The sequence below is a fragment of the Spermophilus citellus genome (assembly GCF_964194105.1).
Source record: "Spermophilus citellus genome assembly, chromosome: 16".
NCBI classification, from domain to species: domain Eukaryota; kingdom Metazoa; phylum Chordata; class Mammalia; order Rodentia; family Sciuridae; genus Spermophilus; species Spermophilus citellus.
In genome coordinates this window covers 38,079,902-38,099,272 of record NC_138196.1, presented here as the reverse complement: position 1 = coordinate 38,099,272, position 19,371 = coordinate 38,079,902, and the positions used below count along the sequence as shown (strand labels likewise).

General features: G+C 39.3%; 1 protein-coding gene across 9 annotated transcripts in view; it reads left to right on the top strand.

The window, feature by feature from the left end:
- Positions 1–19,371, top strand: part of SLC20A2 (solute carrier family 20 member 2) — a 106,992-nt gene that overhangs the window by 78,687 nt on the left and 8,934 nt on the right. For 8 of the 9 annotated variants that reach the window (XM_081269257.1, XM_081269258.1, XM_081269262.1 and 5 more), the window contains 4 exons: positions 3,376–3,579; positions 5,093–5,684; positions 9,406–9,591; positions 12,588–12,672. In XM_081269257.1, coding sequence (XP_081125383.1) covers positions 3,376–3,579; positions 5,093–5,684; positions 9,406–9,591; positions 12,588–12,672 — 1,067 coding nt within the window. Of the gene's footprint in view, positions 1–3,375; positions 3,580–5,092; positions 5,685–9,405; positions 9,592–12,587; positions 12,673–15,879; positions 16,630–19,371 lie in introns of those variants that run through there. The other variant, XM_081269263.1, reaches the window with a different exon arrangement.

Below are 19,371 nucleotides of genomic sequence, written 5' to 3'. Positions count from 1 at the left end.
TGGAACAGAATACAATACAGAAATAGACCCACACAAATTTGGCAAATGAGTTCTTCACAAAGATTCAAAGGAAAAATACACCTAGAAAATCAGTCGGGGAGAAGGGATAATCTTTTCAACAAATGGTATTGGAACTATCAAATATCCGTATGCCAAAATAAGAACTTTACCCTAAATCTTAAACCTTAAGGGCTGGGGATGTGGTTCAAGCGGTAGCGTGCTTGCCTGGCATGCACGGGGCGCTGGGTTCAATCCTCAGCACCACATAAAAATAAAATAAAGATGTGTCCACCAAAAACTAAAAAATAAATATTAAAACATTCTCATTCTCTCTCTCTCTCTCTCTCTCAAAAAAAAATTAACTCAAAAAGCACTGTATATATAAATGGAAAATAAAAAAACAAGACTTTGGGGGGAGAAAAACAGAAGGAAAAACGTTTGTGATATTGGGTTAAGCAAGGGTTAACATATGACCCCTAAAACATGATCCATGTAAGAAGAAATTGATAAATTATACTTTACCAAGATGAGAAACTATTGTTTTCTTAGAAGTACTATTAAGAGAAGTTTCTTGTATTCATAATATATAAAGAAATTTCAGAAAACAAATAACCCAGTTAAAACAGCTAAATATTTGAGTAGGCACTTCACCAGAGAAGAGAGATGAATTGCAAATAAGCCCCTGACAAGGTGTTCAGCATCACTAACCATCAGGGAAATGAAATAACCATGAGATATCACTACACTCCTATTTGAATGGCATTAAAAAAACAAAACCTGACAATGCGAAACACTGATGAGGAAGAAGAACAGCTGGAACTCTCATATATTCATGGTGGGAATGTAAAATGGCACAGGAAGACAATTGGGCAGTGTTTTTACAAAGTTAAAAATATATTTACCATAAATACCACTCCTGAGTAATTCCCCAGAGAAATGAAAACTTAAGTTCACACAAAAAAACTGTTCACAGCACCTTTATTTATATCACCAAAAGCTGGAAACAATCCAGAATATCCACAAAATGAATTAATAAATCTTGGTGCCCCCACACATTGGAATCCTACTTTCAACATTGGAAAGGAATAAACTGTCAATTTATGGGTGAATCGAAAGGCATTATGCTGAGTAAAAAGGAGCCAGTCTCAAAAAATGACATGTCATGATTTTATTTAGATGAATTTCTGAAGAAAGCAAAAGTGTCAGGTCAGAGACCGGATCACTGGTTGTCATTGTTACGATGGGGCAGAGGGTCTGATTACAGAGTTTTGGGGGACAGTGGAACTTTCCATGTTCTGGTAATCACCACTACATACACAGTTCTATGTTTGTTTTAAAAGTCAGATTTATACAGACACACAATCAGATTAGTGCATGTAAATTTAAAAACTAATAATTTTTAAAATTCACATTAATGCATGCAACATCAAACTACTTAGTGAAACCATATCACTAATTAATTAAAACCCAGCTTCTTATTCCCATGGAGCTGCTTCCTGCCCTGTCCTATCGTGAGAATAAACATTCCCTTCTGCATTCACACAGACAACTATCCTGAGATGAGCCATTCTTACTCATGCTATTTGCCTGGTTTAATCTGTTGGAGTCATGAAATGTACATAAATGCTTTGATTTTTAAATACTTTTCCTGATAACTAAACCTTAATGTCAAAACCTTAAAATCTTTGCTTTCCAGGTTTGGGCTGTAATGTCACAATAGGAAATTGATACTATTCCCATGCTAGCTTTCTACAAGGTTTTTATTTAATCAAATTTGTATATTTTGAGATTTCAGTACTTCAAAAAGTATTCAGTATTTCAAAAAAATATTCTTTTTATGTGTGTATTTTAAGTACAGATTAGTGATTAAGGGCATGGACCAGGACCACAAAGCTACTGACTGAATTTAAATCTTAGGGCAAAGGGAAAAGGCAAGGGAGGGGGCATAGGGGTAGGAAAGATGGTGGAATGCAATGGTCATCATTACCCTAAGTACATGTGAGAAGACAAGAAGGATGTGACTCTACTTTGTGTACAACCAGAGATATGAAAAATTGTGCTCTAAATGTGTAATATGAATTGTAATGCATTCTGTTGTCATATATAACAAATCAAAATCAAAATAAATAAATAAATAAATGTTAAATTTAAATGCCACTTACTATCTGTGTGAGCTGGCTGAGGCCAATGATTTAACCTCTCTGTGCCTCAGTTTGCTCACTAGCAAAATGAGAAAAAATAATAATACCTGTCATATAAATGTTAATTTTTGTTATAATATTTACAAATATTATCTTTCATCTAGATTATAAACAACTTAAAATGAGCAATCTTTATGTACTTTTTTTTTTCTTTTTGCAGTGCTAGGAATAAAACCCAGAGCTTCAGTATGACCCTGAGTCACACCTGCAGTCCTATGTATATTTTATATTTTTACATATGTATTCCCTGTAAGACATAACAAATTTAATTTAAAAAAAAATCAACCTCTATAATCTGACTGTCTAGGTAGAGAGAAAGATAGATGATAGAGACAGATATGTGTAAGGGTGTCCAGAAGAGGAACTAAAAGTTCATTTTCATTTCATTTATATAGGTGAGAGCTTAGCAATTTGCTCAAGATAATTATTAGCAGCACCATGTATCAGATTTGATTAAAATAATACTTTTGAGCTTTAAAACAACTTCTTAAAATTTCATAGTTTATTTTTTGTTTCGTTTTATGTCATCCAGGCTGGCCGCAAACCCCTGGACCCAAGCCATGCTCCTGCCTCAGCCTCCTGAGTAGCTGGGACTACAGGCATAGGCCACCACCCCCCTTCTTTGTTTCTTTTTAAAGTGAAGGATTTTTTTTTTTTTTAAGTAAGTAGGATCTTCCTATTCCTTTGAAGGAAAAATATTTTCTTGTTTCATAAAATTTGGTATGATAAAGAAATCTGAAACCAATAATTCATAGACCAGAAGAAAATAAAAAATGCTAGAACAATATCTGTGAAGACAGAAAGGATAAACTGGAAAATTTCAGCGATTCTGAGGTTAGTTTAGGGAAATAGGAGGCCAGTCTAGATGATTGTGGATTTACAGAACATTGTCCCTGGGAGAGCTCTGGGTGATCAAATTTAACCCTCTCTTTTTTGTGGTTTTTAGATGTAGTAACTCAGGCCCTAAATACTCATCTTTTTCCTTAGTAGATAAATTTCCCAGCTAGAGTTTTACAGATAATTAAGCTTTTTACTTTATTTTCTCAGGCTAGCTGTACCTTATTTTCTCCCAAAGTAAGTGCTAACGCATAGAGATATATTCACATTTTAATATTCACTTTTCAGTAACAGAATTCTCTTCCGAAAGTTGTAGTTATGATTCTATTTTCTCTAGGAAAATTACAGGAAGAGGGTGCTTTATCACGAGTATCTGAGGAAAGCCTCAATAAAGTCCAAGAAGCGGAGTCCCCTGTCTTCAAAGAGCTCCCAGGTGTCAAGGCAAATGATGACAGCACCGTCCCTCTAACAGGATCATCTGGGGAAGCATCTGGGGCCTCAGAAGGCACATCGTCTGGGAACCACCCACGTGCCTCCTATGGTAAGACTCGCCTGCAGAACTTGGGGTTACCAGAGGTGCTAAGGCATTTCTCAGATGACCAGCCAGGCCTGCGTGGAGATCCAAAAGTTTTCCCCAATGTCATGAGTTTCAGTGTTGGTGCTAGAGTTGAACCCAAGGCTCCTCATGTACTAAGCCTGCACTTTACCCCTGTGCTACATCTCTAGTCCCTCAATTCTATGTTTTGAGAAAACCCAGAAGCTAAAGAGACCTCAGGAAGCCATTCCAGGCACCAGAGCAGGCTCTCTCCTGTCCTGTGATTTTCTTCCCAGAGCTATTTATTCTTTTCTGAGGTGCCAAGGGCCCACTGCAGCCAGTGGCCGTGCTGCACTCACTCAGCTTACCTGCGCAAAGCTTCCCCCAATGCTAAAGACTGGTTCACTCGGCTACTGCAGACGTCTTCCTCGGGGAAGACAAGAAGTGAAGGCTAAGGTTGGAACCCACGGACATGGTCCTACCTAGAATCACAGAAACCTTAGAAACCACCCAGACTACCTGGGGTAACCTTTAGCCTTATAACCTGATGGACAGTGACTGCTCAAGACTGTCCAGCCACTTCCCCTCCTGCAAGGTGGGCCCCCAGCACCTGCTTTCCATAGGTTTATTCTCAGGCACAGCTCAGAGAAAACAAATTGGTTTTGGTTTTTGTGTGTGCCTCCTGCATGGTGAACATATGCTTTACCCCTGAGCTATATTCCTAGTCCTCTAAAGGTGGAAAATTAATTTTGTCCTGCTGATATGACACATACTGCATCCCACTATTAAGAAGCACATAGTACACTCCCTATCTAATGTGAACTGCATTTTGCCTCATATAATTAAGGTGGGTTTTTTTTCCTTTTTTTTTTCCTTTTTTTTTCCTGTAGTACAGAGGTACTGAGGATTGGCCCAGGGGTACTTTACCCCTGAGCTATATCCCCAGATCTTTTTTTTCTTTCTTTTTAGACAGGGTCTTAGTAAGTTGCTGAGGCTAGCCTCAAACTTGTGACCCTCCTGCCTCAGCCTCCCTAGTCACTGGGATTATAAGTGTGCATCACCATACCCAGCGTCATGTATGAAGTTCTTCTAAAATTTCATATTAGATTTCTTCCTTTATAGATAGCTAGAAGCAGAAAAGAGTGCTGTATTTCTGGAAGATACTTTTTAAAAGAACTTAGCATTTTGACATACTATGTTGTTAGTTCTGCCCTTTTGTTATATGCTTCCAAGTTTGTTTATATTTTTAATTTTAACCCTACTGTACTTTATAGTTAGAAAATGAAGCAAACAGAAAAGAATTAAAATTTTGTATAATCCAACCTTCCAGGACCAATGCCAGGAAATGGTAGGGAGTATTTCTTTGCAGACATGGTTTATATTCAAGATGCTAAAAAATAAAACATTTTGTTTGATTGGTGCCAGGGATGGAACCCAGAGCCTTTGCATATTAAGTGTGCTCTCTTACCACCGAACTACACCTCTATTCTTAAATAAAACTTTGTAAAATCCTTTTCAGGAAGGGCCCTTTCCATGACTCATGGTTCTATAAAATCACCGATCTCCAATGGCACATTTGGCTTTGATGGCCACACGAGGAGTGATGGACATGTGTATCACACTGTACACAAAGACTCGGGGCTCTACAAAGACTTGCTGCACAAAATTCACATAGACAGGGGCCCTGAGGAGAAGCCCGCCCAGGAAAACAACTACAGGTTCCTGCGACGAAACAACAGTTACACATGCTACACCGCAGCCATTTGTGGGATGCCAGTTCACTCCACTTTCAAAGCTACTGACTCGTCCTCTGCCCCAGAAGATAGTGAGAAGCTGGTGGGTGACACTGTGTCCTATTCTAAAAAGAGACTTCGCTATGACAGCTACTCCAGCTATTGCAATGCAGTTGCAGAAGCTGAGATCGAGGCAGAGGAGGGTGGTGTGGAAATGAAACTAGCATCTGAGCTGACAGATCCTGGCCAGCCTCGAGAGGATCCTGCAGAAGAAGAAAAGGAAGAGAAGGACACTGCTGAGGTCCATCTTCTGTTCCATTTTCTGCAAGTCCTCACTGCCTGTTTTGGGTCCTTTGCTCATGGTGGCAATGATGTGAGGTAAGTGAAATGTTCATTTGTTTAATGAGTCTGTATTGAGGGTCTCTTGGGTTCCAGAATATAGCAGTAGACAACACAGACAAAAATCCCTCCTACTGGGGGATAATAAACACAGGAGTGACATGCATAGTGCGCTAGATAGTGATGAAGGTTCAAAGAACAATCAAATAGAAAGGGGGAGCTGGTGGAGGGCTACAGTGATAGGTAAGTGTGCAGGGAAGAGCGTGTTGAGCCAGGTCTGAAGGAGGTGAGGGAGCCAGCCAGGTGAATGTCATGGGAAGAGGGAACAACAGGTGTAAAGGCCAAAGACAGAGAGTACTTGGGATACTCTAGGAAGAGCAAGAGCTTTGAGAGAGGAGAGAGTGGAGACTGTATAGTCAGCAAGTCAGTCAGACCTGAAATATGTAGGGCCCCAAAGCACAGAAAAGAATTTCTATCTTTGGGGTGCAGGTCCCAGTAACTCAGGAGACTGAGGCAGGCAGATAGCATTGAAACAGGGCTTGGGAGGTTTAACAGGAGTTTTCAAAGCAGAAAATGGGCACAGGCATTTACTTGGAGGAAATGTTATATATTTAGGCCTTCTTGCCTCGATTTTTCTCCCCTGTAAAATAGAAAAACCAGCTCCCAGAATCCAGTGGCAATAACATGTCCGTCTTAGTTATACCCAGTGACAACTGTGGTGTCAGTGTTAGCACATGCAAAGGCATGGCAGATGTCTCACAGGCTAGAGTCTGTGATGAGAGCCAGGCTGTACTCAGGAACTGCTGGCTTGTGGTCACACTGGAGCAGCAGCAGCCAGTGTCTGTGGCTCCAGAATCCCAGCGGGAGGCATTTAGGTGGGATTGTGCAGAGCCCTGGAGGCTGCCCAGAAGGGCTGCTGCGGGGGAGGATCACTGGTGCAGCAACAGTCCCCAGGAGTCCTTCCAGATTGGACTCTGGGTGGAAGGACAGTTGGACTACAAAGTCTGGGATAAATTGAGTAACTGAGCACTTTTCCTTCAGTGGCTTCTTATGAGGAGGGGTCAGCACCACCTGAGGTCTCTGTAGTCTTCCCCAATCCATGTTTGCAGACTACGTAGCTACCTGGTGTAGCTTTAAGTTATGGCTGTCAGTGTGATTATGTGGAGGCATTTCTTCCTGCAACAGAGGGAATCAGGCTGGGGGAGGGTGTGGCCTCCTGCGCAGACTCCGTTGGCTCAGCCCCAGGCCTTTACTCTGGAGGAAGCAGCAAAGTCTGCTAGAATCTGGGGGCCTCAACTTTGAGTCTTCATTCTCTTCTAGTTGTGTAGCCCTAGACAAGTCATATGCCTCCCCAAAGCCTCAGTTTCCCAATCTGTAAAATAGGGTCGAATTACTTCCAAATTCGTAGGGTTTCCATGAGGATGATGTAAGATTCTGGTATATCATGCTTATGACAGTTTTCCTCACATACTCAGCAACCAATCCATTGTCACCACTCCTATTATTATCATTAACATGCAGGGCTCATGTTTTGGTCTGAATTAGGACAACATGCTGCCACTTTTTTTTACTGCCCAATTATTGACTTCTCTGTGGGTGCTGTACCTAGCCTATGTATACGAAACTTCACTTCTGTTCTTTTTAAAAGAAGTCTTGAGGCCAGACAAGCCTGGGCATCCTCTGCTCTGTTTAGTGTCTTATGGGTGTTTCCATGTGATTTTATTTGGGGCTCCATGTTATGTCCTATCTTAACTTTTGTGTGCCCCTCACACCACTACATTCCTCCTCATTTTTAAGAATTCTTCATTGAAGGCCTGGTACTGACAGAGTGTTATGAATTGGGTTCCTCACCTCTAGGAGATTAAGCTTTAGTTAGGGAGATTAGACAAACATATCTATGAAAAAGTAACAAACCACCCCAAAACAGTATTTCAAGTTCAGAAGAAGAATCCGGGTGTTCAGTACTTTAGATGACCAGAGTTTGGAACAATTGCTTGCAATTTGGTTCTGGTTTTGAGACTTTGCGCAGGATGCCTCCTGATCACAGCCAGGTTCTAGAAACAATGAACTAACCATGAAAGAGGCTTCCATTCATTCAAGAAAAGTTTGCAATAGGCTTCAATACTGAACCATTTCTAACGTATTCTAATCCTTTTCAAAACAACCCTTTGAGCCAGGTAAGCAATAGCCTTCAAAGACACCAAGGTCACATAGCTAAAAAGAAGCAGACTTGGGAGCCAGTTCTTTGTGACTCTCAGCTTATACTCTGCACAGCTGGACTGCAGGAGGAAACTAGAGCTAGCAAAGCCATTAAAATCCCACATGTGCTGGGCACGGTGGCACACGCTTGTAATCCCAGTGGTTCAGGACTGTGGCAGGAGGATCACAGGTTCAAAGACAACCTCAGCAACTGAGCAAGGCACTAAGCAACTCAGTGAAACCCCATCTCTAAATAAAATATTTTTTAAAAGGGCTGGGGATTGGCTCAGTGGTTAAGCAATCCTGGGTTAAATCTTCAGTACCCAAAAACAAACAAACAAACAAACAACATGTCAGTTCTCTTTGGGGCTGCCTAAGGCCTGAGGGGCAATAGCATGTCCCAGGAAAGCGTGTGAGGCCTGAGTGAGCCTGAATTCATGCCTCAGTCCTTCTTCGTGCCAGCAACTTGTCCTTGGCCTTGGTTTCCTCATCAGGAAAAAGAAAGTGACATTGCCTAATTTGCAGGGGGGTTGCATGAATTCATGGTGAGCAATAATATTTGTGATTTCATCATATGGAACCAGACAGATCTACGAAAACCAGGAGCTAGTATTAGTAGCAGTAGCAGATGTGGCAGTGGAAATGGAAAGAAATCTGGGGGGAAAAAAGAAGAAAAACAGAACTTGGTTATTATGTCCACTTCTTGTGATTTTTCAGAACTTTTTAAAGAGTTAGTAAATGACACACCCATTAGGATGACTGTCAGGAGAGAAAAAAAAAACAGAAATGTTGGCAAGATGTGGAAAAATTAGAACCTCTGTGCTCTATTAGTAGGAATATAAAATGGCTTAACCACTATGGAAAACAGAATGGAGATTCCTCAAAAATTTAAAGATAAAACTACCATTTGATCTAACAATCCTACTTCTGGGTACAAATCCCAAAGAATTTAGTGCAGAGTTTCAGAGATAATTTGCACACACATGATCAAAGCAGCCTTATTTATAATAGCCAAGAGGTGGAAGCAACATAAATATCCAATGAAGGAACAATGGCTAAACAAAATGTGGTATATAAATACAGTGGAGTATCAGTCAGACTTAAAAAAAGGAAATCCTGTCACATGGTACATCATGAATTAACCCTGAAGACATAGGTGAAATAAACCTGAATAAAGAGATAAATACTATATTCCAATTATCCGAGGCATCTGAAATGGTCAAAATCAGAACCAGAAAGCAGAGTGGCAGTTGCCAGTCGCTGGGGGGAGAGGTGCATGAGATTGCTGTTTACAGAGTGTAGAGTTTTACATTTGCAAGATAAAAAAAAAAAGTTCTAGAGACCTATTTCACAGCAGTGTAAGTATACTTAAAATTATTTAACCCTACACTTAAAAATGACTAAGACAATAATTCCAGGTTCTGCTTTTGACTATACAAAAAATATTTTATCACCACTAGACTATGTGATAAGCCACAAGTAAAGTACGACTCATTCTTGAGATTGAGAAGTCTGTATATTGTGTGCCATGTGTATGTATAATTAATCTTTTTCTTTCCAGTAATGCCATTGGGCCCCTGGTAGCTTTGTGGCTGATTTATGAACACGGTGGAGTGATGCAAGAAGCAGCTACTCCTGTCTGGCTGCTGTTTTATGGAGGAGTTGGAATTTGTACAGGTCTCTGGGTTTGGGGAAGAAGAGTGATCCAGACCATGGGGAAAGACCTCACTCCAATCACACCTTCCAGGTGAGCCAACAGGTTGGGTTGACAGGGCTTGGCTGTTGAGGCCTGCTGTCAAGCCTGAGTTGGTGTCTGAGAGCGCCCATGCTGCTTGTCCACCATCAATGATCACAAGTGAGGAAAGGGCAAAGGACAAGAGTGACCCCTCTTCCACTTTTGTGTACCACTGGTCACCCCCCTCTGTCACCACACTCCCCTGACTCACCTACAGTGGCACTGAGATGTGGGACAGAAAGGTTCAGAGGGAAGTAGTAGCTGAAGCAGAGCAGGAGGGAAGGGAAAATGGGAAGCCTGTGGCAGCCCCCAGTGTCCTTCCACTGTTGGTTTTCCCATTATGAAACCCTGAGAGCAAGTGGAGAGGAAGGGTAGGGCAAACAGCACCAGTGTCTGGACCCATCTTTTTCCTTATGCACATCAGCTCTACCTGTTCTAGGGAAGCTATCGTCAGAGCACATCAGGCTTCTTTTCTGTTTGATTTTCAGCACTATAACAAAATACCTGGAGAGGTAGCTTAGTAGGAGAGCACTTACCTAGCATGCATGAGACCCTGGGTTCAATCCCTAGCATCTAAAAACAAACCAAATACCTGAGATAACCAACTTAGAAAAAATTTATTTTGGATTGCAGATTTAGAGGTTCTGGTCCATCATAGGTTGGCCTCATTGCTTTGGACCGGTGGTGAGGCAGCACTCTGGCAGGAACATGTAGCAGAGAAAAACCACTCACCTCTCAAGCCAGAGAGAAAGAAAAAGCTGGGGTCTCAACATCTCTTTCAAGGGCACACCCACTGACCTAAGGATTTCCCACTAGGTCCCATCTCCCAAAAGTTCTACCACCTCTCGATATATTATCCTGGTGATCAAGCCTTTAATGCATGGGTCTGTGGAAGACATTAAGGATCCAAAGTATAAACATCGATGCTGCTGTGTCATGGAATATTCTGATTTTAAGTCCTTTGGGTATATACCAAGGAGTGGAATAAGTTGGTCAAATGATGGTTCCATTCCAAGTTTTCTGAGGAATCTCCATACTGCTTTCCATATTGGCTGCACCAATTTGCAGTCCCACCAGCAATGTATGAGTGCGCCTTTTCCCCCACATCCTCACCAACATTTATTGTTACTTGCATTCTTGATAATTACCATTCTGACTAGAGTGAGATGGAATCTCAGTGTAGTTTTAATTTGCATTTCTCTAATTGTTAGAGATGCTAAAAAACGTTTTTTCATATATTTTTTGACCACTCATATTTCTTCTGTGAAGTGCCTGTTCAGTTATTTTGCCCATTTATTGATTGGGTTCTTTGTTTTTTTGTTTTTTGGGGTGAGGGGGTTTTGGTATTAAGTTTTTTGAGTTCTTTATATATCCTGGAGATTAGTACTCTATCTGAGGTACAGGTGATAAAGATTTTCTCCCATTCTGTAGGTGCTCTGTTCATGGTCTTGATTATTTCCTTTGCTGTGAAGAAGCCTTTTAGGGGCTGGGGATGTGGCTCAAGCGGTAGTGTGCTCGCCTGGCATGCGTGCGGCCTGGGTTCGATCCTCAGCACCACATATAAAACAAAGATGTTGTGTCCACTGAAAACTAGAAAATGAATATTAAAGAATTCTCATTCTCATTCATTCTCTCTCTCTCTCTCTCTCTCTAAAAAAAAAAAAGAAGCCTTTTAGTTTGATACAATCCCATATATTGATTCTTGATTTTACTTCTTGTGCAATGTTTACAGCAGTTCAACTTATAATAGCCAAGCTATGGAACCAATCTAGGTGCCCTACAACAGATGAATGGATAAAAAAACGACATGGTATATATACATAATGGAATATTACTCAGCCATAAAGAAGAATGAAATTATGGTATTTGCCAGTAAATGGATGGAATTGGAGAATATGATGCCAAGTGAAATAAGCCAACCCAAAAAAACCAAATGCGGAATGTGCTCTCTGATATGTTGATGCTAATCCGCAACAAGGGAGAATAGGGAGGGAAATATTAGAAGTTTATTGGATTAGACAAAGGGGAATGAAGGGAAGGGAAGATGAGAATGGGAAAGACAGGAGAATGAATCAGACATAACTTTCCTATCCTTATATATGAATACACAACCAGTGTAACTCCACATCATGTACAACCACAAGAAATGGGATCCTAATTAGAATAAGTCATATTCCACATATGTATAATGTGTCAAAATACACTCTACTGTCATATATATCTAAAAAGAACAACAACAAAAAGATCCAAAGTAGTGCCTTCCTTTCCTAAAAATTCTCCATCCACCCCAGCTCTCACCCACCATCCTTCTGTAGTTACCTTAGGCATCCTCCCTCTAGCTCAGCCAGATGGGATGTGCCCCTGCTATTCTGGGGCGGGGGTGGGGCGGGGATGGGAGGGGGGTCCGGAGCTTTACATGTGGTCGTTCTCTCATACAGCTTCTAGATATATAAGGGGTTAATTGACAAACTTAGAACTTTCAGAATACAACTACCTATTGCAGGAAGTCTTTGCTCTTGTTTTAAAATGTACTAGAGCTCTTCATTTGCAATTTTTTTCTGATTTTCAGTTTACCCCTTGAGCTTCATTTTAACAAGATTCTTTTAGAAGGTTGCTTTGAAGAAGCATTAATAATCTGTGAAAAAAATTGCTTTTTTGTAATAAGCACACATTTAAAAAATGAAAGCATAGTTTTGATTGTGCTCCTTTAGAAAAATGACTAATTTATCATCTTATTACACAGCAGGAATTTCTGACCCAGTTCCTGCAGTGTGGGATTTTTGAAAACATATCAGAAAAAAAAGGCTGTTTGGGACTGTCAACAAGTATAATGCAAAGTCTTAGTGTGAATTGTTGCCATTATGCAGCAGTTTCTTGTTCTGCTAATGGCAGTCTGTCCCAGTCAGCAATCAACCAAAGAATGTTCTGGTGAGACTTTGCACCCACGGGGTGTCAGTGAGGCCAACAAAGAGCGCCTATGATATGTCTTCTTGTGCTCCCTCCTGCAGCGGCTTCACCATTGAACTGGCCTCGGCATTCACTGTGGTCATCGCCTCCAACATTGGGCTTCCTGTCAGCACCACACACTGCAAGGTAGGCCTCTGCCAGCAGAGGATTGTCCTTTCATGGGGCTGCTAGGATCAGCCCAGAGTCACCAAGTGAATTCCAGAAAAGCTGGTAGCTCTTTTTATATGTGATTGTGTGTGGGGTGGAAAAAGCATCTCAGGGTTTGCCAGGTCTGCCAGAAGCTTGTTGGATGTGCGTATTTGCTTTCCTCAAACTGACCCTTCTGACCCAACCGTCTTTCCTGCTCTGTAGTACGGCACCTTTTACAGTTCAAACTTTGTTCTCTCAATGCATGAATACAATGACCTTCCTTCCTTACACATGGGCTTCACGCTTCTCTTTTGGCTTGTGCCTCCCTCATTGTTTCCACTCTGGATTTTGCATTAAGGTCCTGTGTGTGCTAACCGTGTGGCTCAAATAGGGCATGCCCCTGAGTTTCAACTCATTACTGGGTTCCAGGGCTTACCATGGAAGTAGAAATAGAAATAAATCATCTCAATGGCTGTGTCAGGGTTTTTCTCTTCCTATATCATGTTCAAAGTGACTATAAAGCCTTAGAGTAAGTTCCAAATGAACTTAAATTCCCAGTGTGGACCCTTGCTGAGTGCTCTAAGACGCAGAGCTGAAAAAGAGGGAATTCCTTGTCATGGTGGTCAAATGGACAGTGAGGAGTTTTAATTATTAATGAAGAAGAAATAGACTCCATGAGTTTCGGGAGATTATCTAAAGTCAAGCAGGGGGAACCAGGACTAGAATACAGTTATAATAGCCTAAGTCCGCCCAGAATCTGAAGATAATTCCAAAATATCCCCCATGGGCCTTCTGTATGCAGAAATACTCACCACCCTCAACAAAGCAAAAGCCACTTCTAGATTTTTCCCTAGTTTCATTTATTCATATCATTCAAGAAAAGCTCATTTGTACTTGCCATGCTCTGGGCTCCTGGGGGAATACAGCAGCCACAAGATAGACATGGTTATCTACATTTACCTATGACTTTAAAATTCCAGCCAATATGTTTATAAACAAATGCCAGTTAAATGCAAATGACTTTATACTTCAAACGTTTAGATAGGGTGGCATTTATAAGAGTATTCTAAGTGGGCCAGAATGTTTAAGACAAAGCTGGGACATGTGGCTTGAAGAGTCAGCCTCAGTGGAAAGAAGTTTCTTGGTTTTTTTTTTCCTTTTTTTGCTACAGTTAGAAAAACCTCAATTTTTATAAATTCTCACTATAAAGATCACTTCCACTTACCAAGTATATGCAGAATGCCAGGCCCTGTGCTTAGTGCTTTATTCCTGCACAATACAACATTAACTTCCCATAGTAACCTTGTGAAATTAGTAGTTATTTCCAGTTTATAGATGAGAAAACTGAGGCCTCCAGAGTTAGATCACTTTCCAAAAATCATAGAGTTATCATGTGATAGAACCAGGATTCACATCTTCATCTCATGCTATGTACCTCCTAATTGTAGTCACGATAGTCATTGTCATGGTAACCAACCCATGACTAACATGTGTAGGGCAAGTATTTGCGGGGTACTCTTTGGAGTGTACCCAAAGAGATAAAATATTAATTCATTTTATCTTCCCAAGAACTTTAAATATATATATATATATAGAGAGAGAGAGAGAGAGAGTGCCTTTATTTTATTTTTTTATATGGTGCTGAGGATCAAACCCAGAGCCTTCCACATGCGAGGAAAGCACTCTACCACTGAGCTACAACCCCAGGCCTTCCCAAGAACCTTTTGAGGTAGATACTAAGATTTCTCCAGTTTCACAGATGTGGAAACCAGGATTTAGAAAGGTTAAGTAATGTGCCCAAGGGTGCACAAGCAAGGAATGGTCACACTGAGGTATCAACATAGATTGTGTGGTTCCAAGCCCTACTCCCTAGTTCTCTGCTCTTGCCTCTTCAGGATAAGGGAGAGGACAGGGATAGGTGTGAGGTGCTCCTATCAATCATCATTGTTATTTTTCTAATTTTGATTATTTAAAAAATTACCACAGGGACTGGGGTTGTAGCTCAGTGGTAGAGCACTCACCTAGCATACATGAGGCCCTGGGTTCCATCCCTAGTACCACAGTATATAAAAATAAGAATTACTAAAGAAGTACATATTTATTGAAATATTTCAAACAATGTGAAACTATGAACGAAAAGTGGTCATCAGAAGACTGAGGCAGAAGAATTGCAAGTTTGAGGCCAGCCTTAGGAAGACCCTGCCTCAAAATAAAAAATAAAAAGGGCTGGGATATGGCTCAGTAGCAGAGGTAGTGACCCTGTGTGCAATCCCCAATACTTACAAAAACAAAAAACAAAAAAGGAAAACTGACCATCTTCTTCCCCCTATTGTACCTCACTTCAATTCTCCATTTTACTATGTGGGAACATAGAAAAAAATACATTGTTTTCCAATTTTTTTTTCCAAGGCTTTTACTTTTTTATGTTTTTATTGGTACATTATAATTATACACAATAGTAGGAGTCATTGTGAGTTATTCATCAATTTCAATCCCAGTGTGCCCAAGTACTCTTGCCTGCCCCCACCCTCCAGTCCCCTCCTTCTACTCTCCTGGTTTCCCTTCAATGGGTGCATTATACTTATACGTAAAAGTGGGATTCATTGTGATATATTTGTACATGCACATAGCATAAAGGATAATGTAGCAATAGTTGGCTCTTTGAAAATATTAACAAGATTGTTAAACCCTTAAACTTTTTAACTTTTCTGTAGGCATAAATAATCACTGTCTTTTTAATGGTTAACTGCACTTTAGCAAACTTTTAAAAGCATACTCTCACACTAGTTGAAATATCTCTTAAAAAAAAAAAAGCACCATTTTGGTTTTCCTAGGTAACTGTTACTTACCTAATTACATTAGCATTTACACTAATGTGTAAAGTATTATAACTGATAATACTGACTTTGCTAGTAACACTAAAATCTAGAACACAACTTCTAGAAATAGATGAAAAGTATAAAATGCCTTTAAAAAGTAATCTATTCATTTTTATCTTTTAATATCATTTCCCCAGTATTTATATTTACACTATAATAAAGAGATGTTATTAAGGGATTTATATCCAGTTTGTACAGGACCTTTGTGAATGAACATGTTATTGTTGACCTAAAGTAGCTATACAAAGCATTTGATAAGTTTTGTGTCTGTGGGATGTGATACTTGTTGGCACCTAAAGCAAGTCTTCTTCTCATTGGACCACAGTGGGATGTCATCAGTGAAATGGACAAGACGGAGCTCAACTTGGATTCTTATCAGTTTGTTCAGTGTCATTGATCATGGACTTCTGGACAAAGACCAGAGCTAGTCACTCTAGGAGGCACAAGTAGAGTCCTGGCTCATGAGAACATACAGGGCTGTGGGAGAGCAAACCACTCACATCAAGTCCAGATAATAGAAGTGCTAGGAAGAGGTCACAGCTGCCATCGCCCTATAACACTCTTTTAGATCACATATTTCCTCTGCATGCAACAATCCCCAAATGGCAAACGTGGGATGAAGTATGAAAGATGTGGGATGGTATTAAGAATGGGGCCTGTGGGGGGGGAGCCATGAGTCCATACACATTCAGAGGGTATTGATGTCCATATAAAAGCATAACCAGATTGCATCCGATTTTCAAGAGTAATTATCCTGCATTTGATTTTTAAGTTTCTTGCTTGGAGCCATCCATTTGAAGGTGGGCAAACGTAGGGAAATTGGCAGGAAAAAAGATGAAAACTCTTTTTTTTAAATGAGCTTTTGAGTTTATCTGGGTAGATTTCATTTATTCATACTTTCACCTAAGGGAACATAATTTAGTGCATAGTTTAAATTTTGTCATAACCTATTTAAAATGTTTTGTGATATGAATGTTAGCTGAATGTATAATTCAGAAAAGAACAAATAGAAAAAGTGTATCACATTTTATTTCAAAAGCACATATAAAACAGTCTGTTTTGATTATAGATTTTGCTCTCTAGAAGCATTTACATTTTATACATTTTTGTGTTTCATATCAGAGGGCTCAGTTTACTAGATATTTTCCTGGGGTAAAACCTCTGAGTAAGGTCAAAAGCTTGGGGTTGTGGTTCAGTGGTAGAGTGCTCATCTAGCATGCGTGAGGCACTGGGTTCTATCCCCAGTACCATGTAAAAATAAATAAATAAATAAATAAATAAATAAATAAAGGTATTGTGTCCATCTACAACTAAAAAAAATTTTAAAGAGAATCTGGGGCCCTTTTTTTAAAAAAAAAAATCTTCATTAAAGAAATATAGACTAGGGGCTAGGGGATGTGGCTCAAGCGGTAGCGCGCTCGCCTGGCATGCGTGCGGCCCGGGTTCGATCCTCAGCACCACATACCAACAAAGATGTTGTGTCCGCCGAGAACTAAAAAATAAATGTCAATCTTTAAAAAAAAAAAAAAAAAAAAAAAGATTAAAAAAAAAAAGAAATATAGACTAGCCCTTGAAATAAAAATATCCTGAAATATTCAGCAATTCGTTAATTGTTCACTTCTGTGAACCTTAATCCACTTTGATCTTTAGCTCTAAAGCATAACACATACCACATTAAGACCATTGCTGAACACAAACACTTGTTTGTGAGCTTTCTGATAGGAATTCTGAGTGGTCTTATTTAAAATTTTTTAATTCCATAGTGGGCTGGATTGAGATTACTGTCATTTGTGAATTATCCACATTGTCAACCTGTTAGTGACATAGATGATTTCAACTGGTGTTAGGATTTAGAACAGCATATAAGAAATCCTAAGGATTTAAAAATTTAGAATTACAATTTCTAATTTAATCTCTGATTTTGCTCTCTGTTTTCCCTACTCCTTAGTAGTTCTGCTATTGGTTTTATGATGATGATCTTAAGCTGGACCCATATTTAATTTATTAAAAGGCAAGTTAGAATACAGCAAAAAAATGTTCTTTTATATCAACAAAAGACACAATCAGTAGTGATGACATAATACTGTGGAACTTTTATGAGCCAAATAACATATAACAACTAAATCATGTACATTAGGTGAAACTGACACAACTTAGACATTAGTATGTCCAATCCTATAACAAATGAAGCAGAGGAAAAAGTACTGAGGGGTAAAAAAGGACTTACACAGTATAATTACCAGCTGTATATCAAATTGGTACCCTACTAATCATAGGCTTTCTTATTGGGTATCATGAAAATTAATCATAAATTCAGAAGACCATTGACAAAATTTTAAAAATAGAAGTTATATTAACTACAACCTCTAATCACAGTGTGTCAAGCTAGAAATTAAGTAAATATTGGAATAAGAATGTATCCCTTGGAGCTGGATGCTGTGGCACGTGCCTATAATTGCCATTAACTCAGGAGGCTGAGCCAGGAGGCTGAGGCAGGAAGATTAAAAGTTTGAGGGCAGCCCCAGCAATTTAGTGAGACCCTGACTCAAAATAAAAAGTAGAAGGGGCTAGGAATGTAGCTCAGTGGTAGAGCTCCCCTGGGCTTAATCCCCAGTACTATACACACACACAAACACACACACACACACACACACACACACACACACACACAGATGTCCCCTTGAACAGTTTTTAATGCTTTTTAAAGTAACAATTGAATCAAGGAGTTTTAAAAACAATACAGTGACAGCTTTCTTGGAAAATACTAAAAACTCTGTGCATGTGTGTTTCTGTGTGTACACATAGCAAAACCTGTGGCAACTGAAGCTCCACTAAAATGAAAATGCCTATCTTTAAATGGTTCAGTTTATCAAAGGAAAAATAAAATAAGCAAATATTCAAATTAGGATTTTATAAAAAGTCCACAACAATAAAAATTCTGAAGAAAGATATAAGAGTATAACTAATTAAAACAAATTTAAAAATTAAAAAAAAAAGATGGTCAACTGAAAAAAAGAAAGATTTAAGAAGTATTTAAAGCAAAATTTTTAAATAGTGAAGAAGGAGATGGAGTGGTTACTAATAAAATTTATCAAATCACATCAAAGGAAAACAAAGGAAGAGGAGTTAAGTTAAAAGGAGAAAAGACATTGTAGGAACAGATATAAAGAATTTGGTGTTTTTTCTTGAAATGGTGTTACTATGTTACCAAGGTTGGCCTTGAACTTCTGGGCTCAAGCAATCCTCCCACCTCAGCCCCCCAAGCAGCTAGGACTCCAGGTGTGCTCTACCCTGTCCAGCTTGAAGAGAATTCTTTTGTTTCTTTTTTTAAACCATGAAAGGAACCACACAGCTGTATGTGAAGGATCTGAAAACCTATGTGAAATGAGTTAGCTTTTGCAAAATGTACATGACAAAAAAAATACTGACATAAGAGGTAGAAAAATGTAGAGAAACCTGACCAGAGAAATAGAATGAAAATAAGGGAGTTCTCCAAAAAAAAGTTATCCTCCCCAAAAGAGCAAAAAGAATGTGGCACCTCTGACTCCTGTTCTAATTCATCATTTCCATTAAAAAAATAATAATAGATAATTCCATTATCATATAAATTTTGCACAATGTAGGAGGGAAAAAAAGCAAAACAAAACTAGAATATTTCCAGTTTATTCTATAAAGTATACACTGAATAACCCTAATTCTGAAAACCTAACTTAAAATATCACAAACAATTGTGAAAATTCAGCAAATTGTGGTAAAATGTAAGAATACAGGGAACATAAAATGTATTGCTTTAACCATTTTAAGTGTAAAACTGTGT